The 21,731-nt window shown below is 43.2% G+C and overlaps 2 protein-coding genes across 2 annotated transcripts in view; one reads left to right on the forward strand and one right to left on the reverse strand.

Annotated features, from left to right (window-relative positions):
- Cuzd1 (CUB and zona pellucida like domains 1) overlaps positions 1 to 10,807 on the forward strand; it is a 20,058-nt gene extending 9,251 nt beyond the window's left edge. The window contains exons 7-9 of the mRNA XM_028772552.1: positions 1,154 to 1,545; positions 9,500 to 9,768; positions 10,476 to 10,807. Coding sequence (XP_028628385.1) covers positions 1,154 to 1,545; positions 9,500 to 9,768; positions 10,476 to 10,648 — 834 coding nt within the window. The 3' untranslated portion in view covers positions 10,649 to 10,807. The remainder of the gene's footprint in view (positions 1 to 1,153; positions 1,546 to 9,499; positions 9,769 to 10,475) is intronic.
- A 4,758-nt stretch (positions 10,808 to 15,565) lies between these two features.
- The window catches only part of LOC114625276 (deleted in malignant brain tumors 1 protein), a 37,014-nt gene continuing 30,848 nt past the window's right edge, over positions 15,566 to 21,731 (reverse strand). The window contains exons 20-23 of the mRNA XM_028772570.1: positions 21,454 to 21,486; positions 20,517 to 20,692; positions 18,590 to 18,969; positions 15,566 to 15,857 (exon numbers count right to left, since the gene is read on the reverse strand). Coding sequence (XP_028628403.1) covers positions 15,566 to 15,857; positions 18,590 to 18,969; positions 20,517 to 20,692; positions 21,454 to 21,486 — 881 coding nt within the window. The remainder of the gene's footprint in view (positions 15,858 to 18,589; positions 18,970 to 20,516; positions 20,693 to 21,453; positions 21,487 to 21,731) is intronic.

The following is a 21,731-nucleotide window of genomic DNA, read 5'->3' on the forward strand; positions in this document are numbered from 1 at the left end:
AAAAAACCAAAAATCTAAGAATGTGCAGATCATAAGCCCAGTCTTTCATTTTACATATCAATCCAGTTATTTACTTCAGGTTCCCTCTTGATTATCCTATGAATCAGCAATCTTGTGACTCCAGCCCCTTAATTCTTAGGAGACAGCAAGCACACATTTCCTTTAACATTGCAAAAGAATTCAGAGATCTGCCTGCCAGTTAAACACAGACAACAAACTAGCTAGGTAGGACCCCAACGTGAAATTGTCATTTCTCTATCTCCCCCAACCTCCGCCCCCTGCTTTGTCCCTGGCCTACCCTGAACTCAGGAATCTGTCTGAAAAACTTAGTTGAGTGGGATCTCCTATAATCACCACTCCCTAAATTTATCTCTTTTGTATCTTTCTGACAAGTTGACTCACAGTGCAGCTGCTTCTGTTCCTTTAGATCTGTGAAGCCCCTCGTATGATTCATATTGCGTCCTTATTTTTTGAGAAATTATATATGTTTGAACTCATGATTTTAGAGTTCTTTTCTACAGCCTTAAGGGCTGTTCCTGAAGATTCCAATGTTTATCATTTTGGGAGACATTAGTCACACCTTCTCCTCCCAGACGTGTGCTATCTCTAATTATCACACAGTCATTAACATTAACAGGGAGGGCGTTCCTTGAAGAAGGAACGTAAAATATGTGCATTATTACACTAGCAAGCCTTATGCCCACAGCAACCATTGACACTGTTGGCTCTGTCCCAGGGGCAGGAACCATGTCATTCTGTCCTTATTAAGGCCATGCCAGACCTAGCAGTAGCTCAAGTGGGCTTTGAACTTGTGATCTTCCTGCCTCAGCCTGCCTAGGAGCCTGTGCCAACATGCCTGATCTGGTGAGTTTAAAGTCTTAAAAGAGCTGGAAAGTTGCATTCCGCAATGATGTTAATGTAATTGAAAGAAAATTCTACCCAATTCTATCTTTCGGTCTTTCGAATACAAGCTGGATCTTTCACTCTCGTCCCTCTGCAGTAAAACACATTTAAGGTTGAGAGTATTTGACATGAAATCTGTTATCTCACGACTAAAGGAATTTAAGTTGCTACCAAGTCTTATCTTTCTCTATACTCTGCAATATATTGATGGATTAAAATATAAAAAATTGAATTCCTTCCCATTCTGCAGATAGAGGACCACACAATCAGTTATACCAACAGAATCACCTTCACCAAGTCTCCAATTTCTGCTGTGATCACCCGACAGAAGCATCTCCAGATTGTGGTGACGTGTGAGATGGAGTATAACTCTACTGTGGAGATTCTGTATATAACTGAAGATGATGTCATACAAAATCAAAGTGTTCTGGGCAAATACAACACCAGCATGGCTCTTTACGAGTCTGGCTCCTTTGAAAATCTTATACAGGAGTCACCATATTATGTAGATTTGAACCAAACTCTTTTTGTCCAAGTCACTTTGCACACCTCGGATCCAGGCCTGGTGGTGTTTCTGGATACTTGCAGAGCCTCTCCCACATCTGACTTTGCATCTCAAACCTATGACTTAATCAACAGCGGGTATGTAGTGGATCTCTGTATTTACCAGTATTACTTTTTAATTGGATATTTTATTTATATTTCAGATGTTATCCTCTTACCCCATTCCCCCCCCCATCCAGGAACCCCCTAACCTATCCCCCTCCTCCTGCTTCTATAAGGATGTGCTCCCACCCATCCCCCCACTCCCACCTCCTCATCCTCAAATTCCCCGACACTGAACATCCAGCCTTCATGGGACAAAGGATCTCTTTTCTCACGTATGCCCGACAAGGCCATTCTCCCCTACATATACAGCTGGAGCCATGGGTCCCTCCTTATGTGCTCCTAGGCTGGTGATTTAGACCTTGGGAGCTCTGGTTGGTTGGTATTGTTGCTTTCCTCATGGGGCTGAAAACCTTTTCAGTTCCTTCAGTCTTCTCTCTAACTCCTCCATTGGGAACCCCATGATCAGTTCAATGGTTAGCTGTGAGCATCCGCCTCTGAATATGTCACATTCTGGCAGACCTCTAGGGAGACAGCTATATCAGGCTCCTGTCAGCATGCACTTCCTGACATCCACATCAGCGTCTACCTTTGGTGACTGCACATGGGATGGATACCCAGGTGGAATGGTCTCCAGATGGCCCCTCCTTCAGTTTCTGTCCCACACTTTGTCTCCATATTTGTTCCCTTGAGTATTTAGTTACTCCTTCTAAGAAGGACTAGAGCAACCCCACTCAGTCTTCCTTCTTCATGAGCTTCATGTGGTCTGTGAGTTGAATCTTGGGTATTGCGAGCTTCTGAGCTAATACCCAGTTATCAGTGAGTGAATACCATGAGTGTGTTCTCATTCAGGATGATATTTTCTAGTTCCATCCATTTACCTATGAATTTCTCAAATTCATTGTTTTTAATACTGAATAGTACTCCATTGTGTAAATGTACATTTTTTTTATCCATTCCTCTGTTGAAGGACATCTGGGTTCTTTCCAGCTTCTGGCTATTATAAATAAGGCTCATGAACATAGTGGAGCATAAGTTCTTGTTATATGTTGGAACATCTTCTGGGTATATGCCCAGGAGTGGTATAGCTGGGTCCTCAGGTAATGCTATGTCCAATTTTCTGAGGAACCTCAGACAGATTTCCAGAGTGGTTTCACCAGCTTGCAATCCCACCAACAATGGAGGAGTGTTCCTCTTTTTCCACATCCTCACCAGCATCTGCTATCACCTGAGTTTTTGATCTTAGCCATTCTGACTGGTGTGAGGTGGGATCTCAGGGTTGTTTTGATTTGCATTTCCCTGATGACTAAGGTTCCTGAACATTTCTTTAGGTGCTTCTTGGCCATTCGAGTTTCCTCATTTGAGAATTCATTGTTTAGCTCTGTACCCCATTTTTAATAGAGTTATTTGGTTGTCTGGAGTCTATTTTCTTGAGTTCTTTGTATATATTGGATGTTAGCCCCTCTATCAGATGAAGGATTGGTAAAGATCTTTTCCCAATCTGTTGCTTGCCCTTTTTTCCTATTGACAGTGTCCTGCAATTGCCTTACAGAGACTTTGCAATTTTATGAGGTCCCATTTGTCAATTTTTGATCTTAGAGCATAAGCCATTGGTGTCCTGTTCAGGAACTTTTCCCTGTGCCCAAGTATTCGAGGCTCTTCCCCACCTTCTCTTCTATTAGTTTCAGTGTATCTGGTTTTATGTGGAGGTCCTTTATCCACTTGGACTTAAGATTTGTACAAGGAGATAAGAATGGATCAATTTGCATTCTTCTGCACGTTGTCCTCCAGTTGAACCAGCACCATTCGATGAAAATGCTGTCCTTTTTCCACTGGACAGTTTTAGCTCCTTTGTCAAAGATCAAGTGACCATAGGTGTGTGGGTTCCTTTCTGGGTCTTCAATTCTATTCCATTGATCTTCCTGCCTGTCTCTGTACCAATACCAGGTAGTTTTTATCACTATTGCTCTGTAGTACAGCTTGAGGTCAGGGATGGTGATTCCTCCAGAAGTTCCTTTATTGTTGAGAATAATTTTCACTATCCTGGGTTTTTTGCTATTCCAAATGAATTTGAGAATTTCTCTTTCTAACTCTGTGAAGAATTGAGTTGGGATTTTAATGGGGATTGCATTGAATATATAGATTGCTTTCGGCAAGATGGCCATTTTTACTATATTAATCCTGCCAATCCATGAACATGGGAGATCTTTCCATCTTCTGAGATCTTCTTCAATTTCAAAATTCTTGTCATACAGATCTTTCACTTGCTTGGTTAGATTCACACCAAGGTATTTTACTTGTGACTATTGTGAAGGGTGTCATTTCCCTAATTTCTTTCTCAGCCTGTTTATCTTTCAAGTAGAGGAAGGCTACTGATTTGTTTGAGTTGATTTTATATCCAGCCACTTTGCTGAAGTTGTTTATCAGGTTTAGGAGTTCTCTTGTGGAGGTTTTGGGATCACTTAAGTATACTATCATATCATCTGCAAATAGTGAAATTTTGACTGCTTCCTTTCCAATTTGTATCCCTTTGACCTCCTTTTGTTGTCTAATTGCTCTGGCTAGGACTTTCAGTACTATATTGAATAGGTAGGGAGAGAGTGGGCAGCCTTGTCTTGTCCCTGATTTTATTGGGATTGCTTCAAGTTTCTCTCCATTTAGTTTGATGTTGGCTACTGGTTTGCTGTATATTGCTTTTACTATGTTTAGGTAGGGGCCTTGAATTCCTGATCTTTCCAAGACTTTTACCATGAAGGGATGTTGAATTTTGTCAAATGCTTTCTCAGCATCTAGTGAAATGATTATATGGTTTTTTTTCCTTTGAGTTTGTTTATATAGTGGATTACATTGATAGATTTTCAAATATTGAACCATCCCTGAATTCCTGGGATAAAGCCTACTTGATCATGATGGATGATTGTTTTTTTTTTTTTTTTGGTGTTGATAAATATTTATTGTCCTCCATATATTTATTTATTTATTTATTTATTGAGTTTTTTTTATTTTTTATTTTTATTTTATTTTTATTTTTTTGAACACGAAATGCTTTTTTATAGCATGTTTTACAAGGGTAGGGGGTAAGAGAGGCCAGGTGGTGGAAAAGTACAGAATCTTCTTGGCCTCTGCCTTGAAACATGTCATGGTCTATACGGTACACTGCCTTGAATTATGATCTACCTGCTGTTCTTCAGAAGATATGGTACACTGCTTGAGTTATGGTCTCCCTGCTATTCTTCAGAAGATATGGTACACTGCTTTGAGTCTATCTGCAGTTGCCAAGCAGGATCTTGCAGTTGCCAAGTTTCGGGGGACATTGTGCAGGTGGGGAAAGGTAGGGGGTGAGGGTAAGGGCGAGGGTCCTGGCTTCTGGCATCTCCCCCTTCTCTGTTTAGTTAGAGAAGGAGTCTTATGATCAATCCCAACTATGTGAGTTTTGAATTTGGATGTCTAATTATGGGGGCTCTTAGACAAGTTCACAACCCCAAAACATTGATGTGAGACGAGTCACATCGATGGTCGAAGGCTTTAGGCTGTCGACGATGGGCAACGTCAAGGGACCCTGAGGTGAGTGAAAGGAGGGTGAGAGCCCTCTCTTAGGCCATGTAGGCTGCACCCACTCCCAGCACCACGTACTCCTTTTCTGCTGCATTGGGTGGGCCCCTGGGAAGTGGACCTACAATAATCCCGTCATTGGGCTAACTCACAGCCATCCTAGTCCCTTGTAAATGTTCAAGTTACCAACCATTTGTCAGTTTGGGGTGTAATATTGTCATAAAGGAAGGCTCCCCAATGTTAGTGGCCATATCAAGGACGGCCTTGGTTTAGGAAAAAGCCAATTTTTGTTGGGGTGATCAAGAGGCCAAGCTCTCTTTAAAAAATCATCCAGTGACTCCGCAGGAGACTGACACAGCTGCCAGCTCCCCTGCCTCCCCTTACGGTCGACCCCTAGACTTCCACGCCCTCCAGAAGGGTTCCTGGTATGCCTGGCTTTGCCCTCGTTTCTCTCACTGGATGATTGTTTTAATGTGTTCTTGGATTTGGTTTGTGAGAATTTTATTGAGTATTTTTTCATTGATATTCATAAGGGGGACTGGCCTGAAGTTCTCTTTCTTTATTGGGTCTTTGTGTGGTTTATGTATGAGCGCGATTGTGGTTTCATAGAACGAATTGGGTAGTGTTCCTTCTGTTTCTATTTTGTGGAATAGTTTGAAGAAAATTGGTATTAGGTCTTCCTTGAAGGTTTGATAGAATTCTGCACTAAAACCATCTGATCCTGGGCTTTTTTTGGTGGGGAGACTTTTAATGACTGCTGCTATTTCTTTAGGGATTATGGGACTGTTTAAATGGTTTATCTGCTCCTTATTTAACTTTAGTACCTGGTATCTGTCTAGAAAATTGTCCATTTCATCCAGATTTTCCAGTTTTGTTGAGTATAAGCTTTTGTAGTAGGATCTGATGATTTTTTGAATTTCCTCAGTTTCTATTGTTATGTTTCCCTTTTCAGTTCTAATTTTATTAATTTGGATACTGTCTCTGTGCCCTCCGGTTAGACTGGCTAAGGGTTTATCTATCTTGTTGATTTTCTCAAAGAACCAGCTCCTGGTTTTGTTGATACTTTGTATAGTTCTTTTTGTTTCTACTTGGTTGATTTCAGCCTTGAGTTTGATTATTTCCTGCCGTCTACTCCTCTTGGGTGTATTTGCTTCTTTTTGTTCTAGAGCTTTCAGGTGTGCTATCAAGTTGCTAGTGTATGCTCTCTCCAGTTTCTTTTTGTAGATATTTAGAGCTATGAGTTTTCCTCTTAGCACTGCTTTCATTGTGTCCCATAGGTTTTGGTATGATGAGCCTTCATTTTTATTAAATTCCAAAAAGTCTTTAATTTCTTTCTTTCTTTCTTTCTTTCTTTCTTTCTTCCTTTATTTAATTTCTTTCTTTATTTCAAGCCATCATTCCATTGATGTTAAGACATATTAAGGAAAAGTGATTGTTTCTTCCTGTTATTCTAGTTATTAAAGGTAGAATTATGTTTGTGTAGCTATCTTTTTTTTGAGTTTGTTGGAAGATTACTTTCTTGCTTTTTCTAGATTGTAGTTTCCCCCCTTCTGTTGTAGTTTTCCATCTATTATCCTTTGTAGAGCTGGATTTGTGGAAAGTTATTGTGTAAATTTGATTTTTGTCATGGAATATCTTGGTTTCTCCATCTATAGTGATTGAGAGTTTTGCTGGGTATAGTAGCCTGGGCTGGCATTTGTGTTCTCTTAGGGTCTGTATGATATCAATCCAGGATCTTCTGGTTTTTATAGTCTCTGGTGAGAAGTCTTGTGTAATTCTTATAGGTCTGCCTTCCTATAAGGAACTTCCTATAAGGTTACTTGACCTCCCTTACTGCTTTTAGTATTTTTTTCTTTGTTTTGTGCATTTGATGTTTTGATTATTATATGACGGGAGGGATTTCTTTTCTGATCTAGTCTATTTGGAGTTCTGTAGGCTTCTTGTATGTTCATGGACATCTCTTTCTTTAGGTTAGGGAAGTTTTCCTCAATAATTTTGTTGAAGATATTTACTGGCCCTTTAAGTTGGGAATCTTCACTCTCTTCTATATCTATCATCCTCAGGTTTGGTCTTTTCATTGTGTCCTGGATTTCCTGGATGTTTTGGGTTAGGAGCTTTTTGCATTTTGCATTTTCTTTGACAGTTGTGCCAATGTTTTCCATGGTATCTTTTGCACATGAGATTCTCTCTTTTATCTTTTGTATCCTGTCGGTGATGCTTACATCTATGACTCCTGATTTCTAGGTTTTCTATCTCCAGGGTAGTCTCCCTTTGAGATTTCTTTATTGTTTCTACTTCCATTTTGAGATCCTGGATGGTTTTGTTTAATTCCTTCACCTGTTTGGTTGTGTTCTTTTGCAATTTTTAAAGGGATTTTTGTGTTTCCTCTTTAAGGGCTTCTACCTGTTTACTCGTGTTCTTCTGTATTTCTTTAAGGGAATTGTTTATGTCCTTCTTAAAGTCCTCTATCATCCTCATGAGAAGTGATTTTAAATCTGAATCCTGCTTTTCTGGTGTGATGTGTTGTCCAGGTCTTGCTGTGGTGGGAGAACTGGGTTCTGATGATGCCATGTAACTTTGGTTTCTGTTGTTTATATTCTTGCACTTGCCTTTTGCCATCTGGTTAACTCTAGTGCTACCTGCCCTCACTGTCTCTGACTGGAGACTGTCTTTTTAGTTATCTTGCTTGTGTCAGAACTCCTCAGAGTCCCGAAGTCTCTGTGATCCTGTGATCCTGAGCTCCTGGGTAGAAGAGCTCCTGGGACTCAGTCCGCCTCTGGGATCCTGAAATCCTGCTGCTCTGAGTGCAGTGGTTCCACCGCTGCTCTAAGATGGTTCAGGATACAATGTCTTCATAGGAGCAGACCTGCTAGGTGTCTGCCCCAGCCAAAAGGACCAAGCAAGGAGTGGAAGGGGAGTGGTATTCTGGAGGGGCAGGATTTGGGTGGGTGATGGGTCCAGAGTGCCCCAGGCTCTCAGTTGCAGTTCTGGGGCTTAGGGTTGTGGGGGGAGGGTTCTTATCTGCTGCTCTAGGAAGGTTCAAGATATGGTGTCTACACAGGGGCAGACCTGCTAGGTGTCTGCCCCAGCATTATTTTTTTTGTTTTCCTTTTTTTTCTGATGTGTGTATGTGTCACGAGTGAGCGGGTGAATGTGCACATGTGCACATGTGAAGCTAAAGACTGACATCAGTTGGCTTCCTCAAAGACAACTGACTTATCTTTAATTATTTTTTCTTATTTGTATATATGTGTGCTATGTGCATGTACACATGTGCACTTGTGTATTGGCATACGTGAGTATTCACATGCATGGGCGTGTGCATCTGTGGAGGCCTGAGGTTGATGCTGAGAGTCTCACTCTGCATCTTATTATTTGAGGCTCTGTGTCTCAGCTGAACGGAGGACTTGGCAGAGACTGTTCGGTCTAGCCAGCTTGCTTTGGGGGATTTCCCTGTCTTCACCTTCTGAGTGTTGAAATTACATGTGGCCTACCACACTCGCCTTTATGTAGGTTCTGAACAGGATCCAAATCCTGGTCCTCAACTTGCGTGACAGGTGCTGTAACCATTGATCCATCCCCTCATCCTCTCATTTTTTGAGATAGGGTCTTTCATTGGACCCAGAGCTTATGGTTTCAGGTAGGCTGTCAGCCAGAAAAAATCAGGCATTGTCCTGGCTCTGCCTCCCCAACACTGGGATTGCAAGTGTGCTAGACTTGTACGCTTGTATGTGAGTGTGGGGACTGAACTCAGGCTCCCATGACAATGTGCCCTTTACTGACTGAACAATGTCCAGCCTCTCTCTGTCTCTCTCTATCTCTCTCTGTCTCTCTCCATATATATATATTTTTTTCTAGTATGGAATTTTATTAAGCTTAATCATTTAAAATTTGTTACTGTGCACTAGCTGCAGACAATTTATGATAAAATTTTTAGATAAACTTTCCATATTCCTGGGATTTTAAATGTGACTATAAAACATTTGATGGTAATGGGGAGAAGCCACTTATAATTTGTCTAGAAAGGCCTATTTGTGTTTCGGTTTTTGTTTTGTTTGTTTGCTTATTTGTTTTGACTATTTTTAGCAAAGACTTGGAAAGTTGCAGCTTTTTTTTTTCTTTAAAGCACCATGATCTTTTTCCTCTAAAAGTTGACGGGCAATCAGCTGTATTCACGCATCAGTATAGAGAATGCTGGGAGAGGCGTTTGAGCCCAAGTGCATAGGTGCTTATGTTCTGGTAGCTCATAGGACCAGGAATTTCAGAGCAGGAACACTATTACGTTTCTCAGAACCAGCCCCATAGCTCAAACCCACAACGCTCTAACCACTGGCATCTTTCTAGAGAGGTTCACACATTGAACATGCTTGTATCACCTCATTTAAATATGGAAAAGTTGCTGTGATAAATTCTATTCTGTCCCAAAATTCTGTTCCAGATGTAGTCGAGATGAGACCTGTAAGGTATATCCCTTATTTGGGCACTATGGAAGATTCCAGTTTAATGCCTTTAAATTCTTGAAACATCTAAGCTCTGTGTATCTCAAGTGTAAGATTTTGATCTGTGACACCAATGATGACACGTCTCGCTGCAATCAAGGCTGTGTCTCAAGAAGGAAACGAGATATTCCTTCATACAAATGGAAGACTGATTCTGTTATAGGACCAATTCGCCTGAAGAGGGACCGAAGTGCAAGCGGAGATTCAGGCAAGAGCATACTATTCATGATCTAAGGACACCGTGGCTTGTAAAATGTGGCTCAAATCTGTGTTTCCTGAGATGTACAGTTTAGACATTTAACACAGAAGTCTTAGCAAACAAGTGACTAAGTACACGAGATGAATATCTCCATTATATGTTATATATAATATGTATATATAATATATATCATATATGCATATATATGGATAGCACATTGATACTACAGTGTCATTTGTACAGCCATTTGTACATATATTTAAAAATGTATGTGTACTAACCTCATTTCTAAAAACAACTTTCCTTTAGCTTCCCAGTTCCTTGTTATAGATGTTTGAGCAGATAGTTAAATTAGAAATAATCTATTTTAAACTTCTCAATGAGGAACAAAGTCAGCCAGTGCCCACATCAGAGACTATTTGGGAAAAAAGTTATCTTTCCAAAATAGACAATATTATGTTAACATAGGACAACCTACTTCTGGGCACACTGAAACCCGAGAGGCTGCATAGGAAAGACTCAAAGATAGTCCAGCATTAAACGGCCTAAGGTAAAACCTAAATATAATGAATTTAGATGTTTGAGAATCATCTCTCTCTATTGAGTCGAAAGTACATATTATTAACTTACACATAAGATTCATAGGGTATAACTTGACATTATGAATACTACCAAGATTTTGTAATACTAATGCTTAAAACTATTTCCAATTTCAGGACTTCTGCCTCAAATACATGAAACAGAAATTTCAAAGCAGCCTGTCAGCCGCCTGCACCTGTTTTCCTTCATGGTTCTTGCTCTGAATGTGGTGATTGTGGCTGTAGCCACAGTGAAGTATTTTCTAAATCGATCGATGGGTCACAGATACCAGAAGCTTCAGGTCTACTAGCCGTGGACTCCTGGGTGCCTGATAGAACAGTTCCCTAACAAGGGTTAGGAATAAACCAGGAAGGCCTAAAAAGCAATAAGTGTACCGTCATGTTCAAATCCCAGCGACAGTGTGTTTCATTATGGGATGGCTGAAATGAATAAATAGTACATCTGGTCACTTTGTTTTGGACAGAGTCTCTGTTACCCTATAACTCTAATTGGCCTGAAACTTGCTATGTAGACCAGGCCAGTCTTAAATTCACAGAGATCCTACTACTGTGTCCCCAGTGCTGGGACTGAAGGTGCGAGCCGCCACATCCAGCTCAGCTTCTTTTTTTAGGTGCTAAATAAAATGTGTGCCATCTCTAAAATGTAAAGAATCAATGCAAATATCCAACCCTTTGAAAGATAAAAGTTGTAATTTGAAACTGAAGTGGAGTGGGCTCTTCAGACTGAAGCTGCTGCTGACCTGCAGTCTGGGTACCTCTCTCCTGTGCAGCTCACAAAGGGGTTTTGGTGACAAGAATCTGAAAGTAAAATGAGACATCAGACTAGTTTCTGAGTTATGAGATAAGAAACACTCCTTTTTTATTTCCCATGAGAATGAGCAGATGTTATTGAAGACTCTAAGGTAAACTACTCTGTACCTGCCAAATAACAAAGCTAATTATTTTAAACAAAAAGAAAATGCAACTCCATCTTGCCACCTAACCAACACACGCTTTCATGTTCCAAATAAATCTAAGTAGGAATCTCAGATTGTCAAAGGCATTTACTTCTTTTATTTTTTGTTATTTTTTCTTCTATAAATATGCATCACGCACACCACATATTACAGGAAATCCATTGATATACAACATAACAAAGATACCACCCCAGTCCTTACAGGCTTGCTGCTTTTCCAGCCCTAAATCAAAGCAGAAATTCCACATTTACTGCTTTTAAGGCTTTGAATAATTTTTAAAACTTTTTCCTGGTTCATCCACCCCAACCCCACTCACCTCCTCCTCTTGTACCTACCCCCTCCTCTTGCAACATCCCCCACAAACAAGATTTTTTTTTCTTGGTTTGTTGTAGTGTGTCACAGTGTGTCCCACAGTATACCCTTTTGCCCACACTTTGATTTCAAAATATTCATTGCAATGACTCATTGGTCTGGTATGAGGCCTCTGGCTTCTGCTACTTTATCAACACTGGACCCTCCCTGGGACTCCTCTCAGATATCCTGTGGTTGCCCTGTGTCATGGAGACCCTATAGTTTTGGGTCTGTAGGATCTGCTTCTTCATGCTCTCCAGCAGTTCATCAATGGGGTAAATGTTAGAGCAGGCCAAGTCAAAGTCTTGGATCTGGGCCTGAGGGTATCTGAGCTGGTCAGCCCACCTGCTCTTCAGCTCTCCTGCTCTCAGGGTTAGCTTACCCAAAACCCTGCTACCAGGGCCAGCTCTACCCTGTTGCCTAGGCAAGGTGACAGCCTGCTTTCTCAAGTGTTGCAGTCATTGAGAGACATGGTCAGCTCTCCTGCCTGCCATAGATATCGAGGGATGAGGGAGGGGAGGAGGGCTCTATCCCTCATTTGCACCACCACCACCCAGCAGACAAGAAGCAACTTTCTGATACTCACACCCTCAAGCCTGGCTCACCCTCAACTTCCACATCCATTGTGCTGCCCAGGCAAAGTACAGGGTCTGCTCTCCTGAGTGCTGCAGCAGATGAGGGACAGGGCCACCTCTCTTCTCTCTGATGACCATGGGGCCAGCTCTCCTGCCTGCCATAGGTGGCAAGGGGTAGTGGTGGCAGTGGTGATCTCTCCCTCATCCATGTCACTGCATGGCAGGCAAGTGGCAGGGCCAGCTCTCCCACACTCACCCTCAGGGCTGGCTTACCTGGACCCTTATCATGAAGGTCAGCTCTACCATGCTGCCCAGGCAAAGTGCAGGGCCCGCTCTCCTGAGAGCTGCAGCTAGTGATGTACAGGGCCAGCTCTTCTGCTCTCATGACCCCAGGCAGGTCTCCTGCCTGCCACAGGTGATGAGTAGACACCTACTCAAGTAGGGAAGAAAATATCTCTCCTTCATCCACCCAGGAGATGAGTGGTAGGGCCAGGTCTCCCACATTCATAGCCTCAGGTGATGGCTTACCTGCAGCGCCTGCAGTATATGGGGCCCACTCTCCCAAGTATTGCAGCTCTCCTGATAGCATGCCCTCAGAGCCAGTTTTCCCATGATGCCCAGGTGAGGGGTAGGGCCAGTTCTGCACAGACTTCAGACATTAACATGTCCCTAAACAGCAACCCACACCAAGCATGTCCATCTAGCATTGGTGATAGAAGACCCCTGCTACTGAAGAGTCACAGACCCAGATGTGGCCCCCAGTGGCAGCACAGACTGTGACCCCACCATGGTCCCAGGTATCGTTATCAGCTACTCACATCAGGCCACTTCTCTTACCCTTGACTCTCCAGTTCTACCTCTCTTCATTGTGCCCACATTCTCCTCTTTCTCGTTCTCTTCCATTTCTCCATCACTTACTCCATGAGAGCACAAGTCATTAGTGATATCTGAGGTCTCTGCATGTCTGGAGTCATTTCAGGACTGGCTTCAGGAGTGCTATGCCCCCTCCTAGGCCTACGAGGCACTGGACTGGTGATCATCTCAGGCTAGCTCCCTGTCCAGGTCCCATGGCACCTTGCTCATCTTGGGCTTGTTCCTTGCCTGGCCTGCCTGAGTGGCTTTAAGCCCAAAACAGGTGATCCTTGCATGAGGCCACTCAGGCAGGTCAGGCAAGGAGCAAGCCCAAGATGACTGAGGTGGAGAAGAATTTCTAAGCAGCCAGGGCGTCCATGCTCCACTACCCACCACTGAAAGGTCATCTTTGGAAAAAGGATGCTTAAATGGAGCTGTAAACTTGGGCAAAGCACCTGTCTTGATAAAGATCCCCAGGTAATGGTGGCTGGTGAGCCTTTAGCCACATTAAGAGCCTATAGCCACTACAAGAAACCTACTGGATGAATCCTTCTATTTGAAGGGCATTTGATATCAATCTTTATTTCCTAAAATGTTTTACAAAGTAAAATCTACTTGTATGCTCCCTTCAGGAGATTTACTTAGTCAAGCACTCCAGAAACGCTAAAGCAAAAAGGGAGGAATGAAGTATCAGGCGTGGGCTAATCAGAGGGACAGAGGTGACCTAGCCTTCCTGATGTTCTCTGCTCCCGTTGTCACCTTACTCCTGACTCTCCCTCCACTGGGCCTGCTCAGGACAAAAGATTCCAGGTCTTTTCTAAATAGGAGTAGGAGTGGACCTCCAGGCTCCCTACCTGGTCGGCTTCTGATAGGTGCATGTGAGGCCTTGCTGCTGACTGGCGGTGATGAGCCCCTTATCTGCCTTCCCTGACGTCATCCTGTCCTGGTAGAAGGTAGAGGCAAAGCTTCTCAGTCTTACTGAGCTGGTAATTGGCAAAGGACATTTTTGTAACGAAACTGAAATGATCCTTAATTAATGTGAGTTGTTTGTCAAATGTCCACCTCAGTACCTCAGAGTCAGTCACCAAGCTCCACCAGACACCAGGCCTTCTCCCCTTCAGAAGTCAAGACAACTGAAATTTTATATCACACACTTTTTAACAGGGACCGAGAAACCATTTCTTGGCCAAAGATAAGGGCTCATTATAGATATTTCTAATGAATACTTTCAGACAGGGGAAAGAACAAAATCTCTAATCAAATCCCCATTCTCAAAAAAAATGTTCTGAGCACAATTCCATGTTCAAAGTCAACCCGGGCTATGCCGAGAGAGCTTGTCTCAAAGGGTAAAAGAAAAACAGTGATAACCTTGAAGGTGCCGAGTACAGCACAGCCTGCTTCTCCTGTCAGGAAATAAGGTGAAGGTGGGGGCGGTCTTCCTGCCTCAGGGACACGATGTTTCTGACCTGTTCTTGTTTGCTCTTCAGCTTTCTTGGGTTATTTTCAGGTTTCCCAGATGTTTTGAGAACTTGACTGTGGACATATGTGCAGCTCACAGAGGAGGCACTGGGTTCTTAGGATTCTGTTTCAGCCTTCTCATTTGCAAGCTGAGAGCTAGACTCCCAGCAGCTAGGCTCTGATTTGTTCCCTTCCAAACAACTGAATCAGACTTTTTTTTTTTTTTAATGGTTTTGGGTTTTTCCATACATGGTTTCTCTGTGTAGTCTTGGCTGACCTGGAACTTACACTGTAGACCAGGCTGACCTCAAACTCACAGAGATCTGCCTGCCTCTGCCTCCTGAGTGCTGGAAGTAAAGGAATCATGCCCAGCCTGAAGGACAATTTTAAATACATCATCAATCATTTATATCATAGTGACTTGTGTTGTCAATGATCTACATCATCAATGACTTGTTTAGTTCAGTTGTTCTGCTTAAAAGAACTTACAGAAAACAAACAGTCTGGCTTCCTGGAAAATACTTTATTTTTTTACAAGATTACTGGCAAGGTGCAGAAATGAATTCTCACATTTCCAGAAGAGCAGAAAGAGACCCACCTACCTATCACCACCCAAATAGTAAGTAGACATTTAAAAACAATCTTTAATTGGCCACAGGGTAAAGAGAGGCAACCCTGTTTTTCCTAATGTTTTGTACATTTTAAGACAATGATCAAATTCTCAACAGTGAATAGTAAGAACAAAATCAGCGTTTTTTTTTCTTTCTTTCTTTCTTTCTTTTTTTTTTTTTTTTTTTTTTGTCTACAAACAGAGCAACGGCCTTAGAGTTAGCGCTCAGGGATCTATTTAGTAACACATCACAGAGAGTCCCTCGGGTTCTTCCACCTGTCTGCATGGCTGTGTAGACAGTAGTCAATATCTGGCTTCTGAGTGATCGATCACACATTACATGCTGGTAAGAAACAGACTTGATTTCAGTTTTCTGGAATACTCAGTGAGAACAAGTAGGCGAGTTTACCCCATGGCCTTGCTCTGATTGACTTCTCTGCGGATCTTCAGTGGTCCCACTGTTTGGAAATATTCAGTTTCTTCTACTTTGACCTCCGCAGAGATTGTGCCTCTCCTTTCCCGACTGGGACAGCCTTGTGAGCATCGGGGAGAGTGGTCCCCGAGTCGGCAAACAGCAACTTTACACTGCAGGTAGACTACGTCGTAGCTTTTGAGGAAGCTGAAGGCATTGAACTTGAACTGGGCCACGTTCTTCTCAGGAGCATGGAGGTTGGAGTAGGAACTGTCTTTGATGCAGCTGATGGATGAAAAACCCAGACCTAAAAGGTTAGCTAATATATGACATGACTTTTCTCCAACCCACATAACCAGGCTTAGTTCTAAGATTCCAAATCCCAATGGAGTGCTTTCCACTATCTCCATTTTCTGAATCAACTACTACTAGTTTCCATTGTTAATGAAAACCCCATACCTGGCCATAAACAGAAGGGAACAGTTAAATACAGTGAAAACAAATCAAGGTTTTTGCTGCAACCTTTGCCTTCTAGGTCTACCCTATTTTGCCTACAGGGAAGATTACAAAGTGGCTGTTACATTTAAAAGTGAACTTAGATTACTTAAGAACTGATAACGCAGGTCAGTGGTTGAATACTTGGCTAGCATCCCCTATGCCCCAGGTTCAATTCCCAACACTACCCAAAGAAAGTATATTGTAAACCATAAGGCGGTGTAAGTGGTGCATCAAGAAGAGATAAAATGAAGTTATGTAGAATGTGCAGCTAAAAAAGAACCAGAGAAGGCAGAAAAGACAGTAGAGCAGCTTTTCATTTTATACAGAACAAACTGCAGAGAGAGCAGAATTGACAGGGACAAGAGGGGCATTTAACAACAACAAAAGAAAGGGGCAAACTTCTGAGAGGAGATTCTTAACCAAGATGATGGAAGTGAGAAAGAATCTTTAACCATATACAATAATTGTTAGTGTCATGTACCTACAAGCTGAGCATTAAAATGTGGGAGGCAGAGACTGCAATCAGATACTGACAAACACACTACATAGCTGGATGCTGCAATATCCCTCTACCAATTGATAGGTCCAGCGGGTTGAAGGTCAGTAAGAGTACAGATGACCTAAGGATCTCGACTAGATCTCAACATTAATTAAACAGTCTATCATACAACAACAGACTAAGTCCAGATAGAACATTCATTAGATCAGACCTCATTCTGGGCCATAGGAAATACTCTAAAGTCTCAAAAGGAGAGAAATACATTCTCAGGTAGCAGTGGGATTAAACTTGAAGTCAACAGCAGCAAAAATTCTCAAAGACTTGAAAGTAAACAGTATACTTTCAGGTAACTGATGTTTCAAAAATGCCCTAAGAGAAATTTGAGAGTGTTTTGAATGAAGTGAAGATGAATGCCTGTGCTGGTTTGGATGAGAAGGGCCCCTAGAGGCTCATTTTGAACACTTGGTCCCCAGTTGGTAGAACTGCTAAGGAAGCCTTGTTGGAGGTATGTGACTGGGAGCAAGATTTGGGTTTCCAAAAGACTAGTGGCACTCCCGATGCTCTCTCTGCCTCCTATTTGTGGGTCAAATGTGAGCTCTCAGCTCTCCCTGCCACTGTCCTCCACTCTGCCACCACGGACTCTCACCCTCTAAACCCGTAAGCCGAATTAAACACTTTCTTTTACAGGTTGCCATGGTCATGATATTGTGTCACAGCAGTAGAAACGTAAATGACACAATACCCAACTTATCAAAGTTTTTGGGATGCAACTAAGGCAATGCTTGGAGGTGGGTATTTATAACATTAAAATGCATATAATTTGTCAAGATGTCCTATCAATAATCTAATATGTAAAGGTTAGAGAAAGGGGGAAGGAAAATTAGGTCTAAAGCAAGAAGGAGAGTGTGCTAGCTGGAAAATTCTGGCACCAATCGAACCCCTTGCCTTATTATGACCATAAGGAGGGTCAAAGGGGAAGAACCTTCTCCCTCTGGAACTCAGGTTATGTGTCTCAAGCCACCACTCACCGAAACCTGAGACAGGTACTGCTGTCTTGTTCCTCTGTTGATCTTTGGAAACAGGTGCCTCACTGTTCCAGTGGGCTTAAGGCTGCTGTGGCACTTACCACACTAAAACTGCCACTGAGTAAGTCATGCGTTTCTTAACTGGTTGCCAGTTAACCTCATTCATGACATTTGGCCCCTGTTCTCAAGGCATGACCACCCTCAGCTCGAAATCAGAGCAGCTGGCATCATCCCCCACACCTATTAGCATTCCTTCATACATGGAGTGGAAAGGTCATTAGCTCTTCAGTGGATTCCAGCCACTCCCTCCTACCCAACCCCAGCTGTGTGTTAGAGGATATGAGGTAGAAGCTTAACTGAAGCAGGACTACGTCTATACAACAGTCACGAGGATATGTCATCCATGCTGGGGTGGCACATGGGGTCACCTACACAACTCCTTACACGTGCTTCTGCAAATGAACCCAGAATACCTATTTGTCCACCAAGCTGGACTTGGATGGAATTCTTTCTCTGGGTTTGTCCTTCATGCTATCTGGAGCAAACAGACATTTGTGTATGTTCCCTCATGGAGAGCAACTGCAATAACACCTGATAAACTGAAGAGCAGGCAAACAACCTGCCAACATTCTCATCTGGCAAAGCATTTAGTGAACCAAAGGAGCTGGAAGATATCTGGCTAATTTATCTAAGGGCTTAGTTCAAGAGAACACATTGACCTATTACGTGAGCCAAAGTCAGGAAGGTTTGTCCTGGGAGGGGGAGATTAGAAAGGAAGAAGGGCTTAGCTAGAAAAGGTAGAATGGGCAGCAAAGCAACTCTGAAGACCCAAGGGAGCTTGTCTAGGCTGCTGTATCCCGCACTGTGATCAGAGGTTTGGTCAGAACACCCTATACTCTTCTAACTTCTAAATCTAGGTTCAGAAACTACAAGTTCCCCCAGAGAAATACCATGCACATTTAACATCAACTAGGGAGAGTTTCTATTTCCCTTACCCTTCCTGGATCAAATCATACTTGACAGTTGTGAAATCACTGGCATCAGGAGAAGCCACACAGGTGTCCACGATGAGCCTCAGATTGGGGTTGTGGCTGTGGAGGGTGGCCTGGAGGAAGACTTCTTCACTCTGACTAGCATAAGGAGCTCTACCCCCTGTATTCTGAGATACAGGTGACTGGAGGAATGAAATCGATACATCATAGCTGACATCGTCCTTCTTGGCGTCACTCCCATGCACAATTTCAACTGCAGACTGGCCATTCACTTTGCAAGTGAACTTCACCTCGGGTACCTTGTGCCTCACAATGACTCGGCCAGGGTGGCTTTGTGTTCTGCCTCGGATGGAGTTGGAGTAGCTGAGAGAGCCTTGGTGCTCCTGTGAAGATGAGAATAATTGGTGGACAGTGTACCTGTGCTGGATACCAGCTCCATGCCATGTTTGAGGGCTAGAGTCCCTGGCTGGACTGCTGTGGTAACATCAGGAAGGTGTGTGTGTCAGGGGAGTCCCATGAGTAAGTACTACTTCCTTCCTGTCATGACCAATCTATAGAGCTGTGAGCTGGGTGGCAGGTCTGCTACGGCTGCCTGGAGCCTCTTCTCCTTTGAATTCCTCTACACATCTAATTACAACTGGCACCCCACCACCCTGACCATACACAACTTGGATCCTGTGTTTTCTCTGCCCTTGACCCTAAGGTAGATTTGGCTGCAGATCTATTCCTGTCAGTCTTGATGTCTAGCCTTGTTTCTTGCTTGTATCCATTACACACCAGCAGGATATAGAGGTCTGAAGTAGACTGGACAGCATGATAGGTAGGAGCCAGCACCCGTGCTTTCTCAAATGCCCTGAGTGGATGTCCAGGGACGCAGCTTGGCCAGGAGCATTTCTGAAGCACATGTGACTCAGATCCAGAGACTCTCTGCTAGGGGCCACCTTTATCCTAGACAGAGGGGCCTTCTGGCTGAGCTTCAGCTGCACACATCTCAGTCAAGAAGTGGGATTTTTAGGCTTGAGAGATGGCTCAGCAGTTAAGAGCACTGACTATTCTTCCCAGAGTTTAATTCCCAGCAACAACACGGTGGCTCACAACCATCTGTAATGGGATCTGATGCCCTGTTCTGTTGTGTCTGAAAGACAGCTATAGCATACTTGTATAAATAAATCTTTTTTTTTTTCAGAGCAAAGAGGATAGAAATGATTGTGATCTGTACAACCAAAGAGCAGACAAAATGGGAAGAGTGGCACCCGAGGACTTATGTGGGGCGCATTGCATGGTTGGTTTGAATGTGGGGTCAGGTGAACCTTTTGCACATGTACAACAGGGAAGCAGGAAGACACCATCAGGGCCACACTTTGCATCAAGTCACTGTCAAATACACTGAGAAGGTTATCCTGGCAGAACAGTTCCTTCACGAGTACACATCCCCTAACTTCAATGCCGTTGGTTCAGGAGATAAGAAGATGCTTGTAGAGAATTAAATAGACAAGCATATTTAATGACTCCTACATGTCTGCTTCTTATAGTGTGGCATGTGCCTAACTACTTAGAGACATAGCAGGCAGACAGACAACCTGTCCTCCCTCATCCCCAGCACCATAACTTGCTCATGGTTGATGTTTAGTTCAAGAAGCATGTTGTGACAAATGCTGGCTTTGAAACTGGGAGACTATTGTCAGGCGTTCACCGCTCACCTATCTGTCACATACCTCACCGCACTCAGCGTCTGTTACAGATCATCTCAGGTTGAGTGTGTGTCTGAAATTCTTCGGGTGGCAGAACATTTCAGACAAATTACTGCCTGCGCTGCTTCAGCAGTGACTTCCTCTATCGTACACAGGTTTTGATAGGCAGTGTAATTTTCTAAGTCCCTCTTCTTGCATGCCATCCATAGACAGCCACTACCTCCCTGTTGGCCTCTTACCTGCCTGACGGTGCCACAGTGGCCATATGGAATATTGAAAATGAGGTAACGCCCAGTGACTTGGGGGCGACACATCTTATCATTTAAGTGGATGTCCCAGGAGGAGTAGCCTAGTCTCCGGAGATAGCCTCGGTCAATGACAGCTTGGAAGAGGTGAGGCAAGCAAGATAGCTGGGCTGAAGGAGAGAAAGAGATATAAACTGGCACATTGACAAGTACCTCAGGGACTGTCCTATGTTAAAAAAGTACCACGGATAGTGCTCTGGGCTGGGTTGGGCCTGCCTTAGCATCCTTTACTTTATCCCTATGACTTGACTTGCATAGATGCACTCGAGAGCGCACTCGAGCACGCGCACGTGTGTGTGTGTGTGTGTGTGTGTGTGTGTATGTGTGTGTGTGTGTGCACATGCATGTGCAGGAGGTCATAGGTAAATGTTGGATATCTTCTTTGATGATTGTCTATTTTTTGAGGTAGGGTCTCCCATTTAACCTGGAGCTTGCTAGTGTGGCCAGACTGGCTGGACAGCAAGGCCTCAGGAGCCTCTTGTTGTCTCCACCTTCCCAGTGCTGGGATTACAGATGCGTACAATTGTCCCTCGGTTTTACATGGATGCTCAGGACCTCATGCTTTACTGTCAATGGCTTTACTAACATTCTCAAAAGGGCTCTTTACAGTTCATGCAGGTCAGAGCTTTGTCTCGGTAGTTAAAGGGCAACTCATGGCATGCTCTGCCTGAACATGCATCTGTCTGGACCTCTGCACAGAAGTAAGCGGGAAGAAGAGTAAAGCAAAAATGGAGAGAACCCGAGTACAAAGGAGCTTCTTCTCCAACTTCCCCCTGTCTAGGCCTGTGGACTTCCTATTCCTCTCTACTCAGCTACTCTCTCAGCTCCTTCCCAGAATAGCTTCAGACCTCAAGAGGAAAGATGACCTTACCATTATCCTTGGGTACAAGAGAGTCTCCTGGACCTGTTGACGAGATGAAAAAGGAATATCACTGGACTGAAACTTACCGGGGGAGAAAAGTAAGCTATTATTAGACAAACCATTGCAGCTGAAGGGTAATGACACGAGAACATTCCAGAAGATGCAAAGATTACCCAGTGTCTTCTGACAGAAATAGATTCTGACTCACATGAAGTAGTACCAAAAACATAGGTGTTACCAACATTAAGATTTGCAGTAGCAAACACCTCTGCATGGATGGGCTCTTG

The sequence above is a fragment of the Grammomys surdaster genome, unplaced genomic scaffold, assembly GCF_004785775.1.
Source record: "Grammomys surdaster isolate TR1022 unplaced genomic scaffold, NIH_TR_1.0 214, whole genome shotgun sequence".
Lineage (NCBI taxonomy): Eukaryota > Metazoa > Chordata > Mammalia > Rodentia > Muridae > Grammomys > Grammomys surdaster.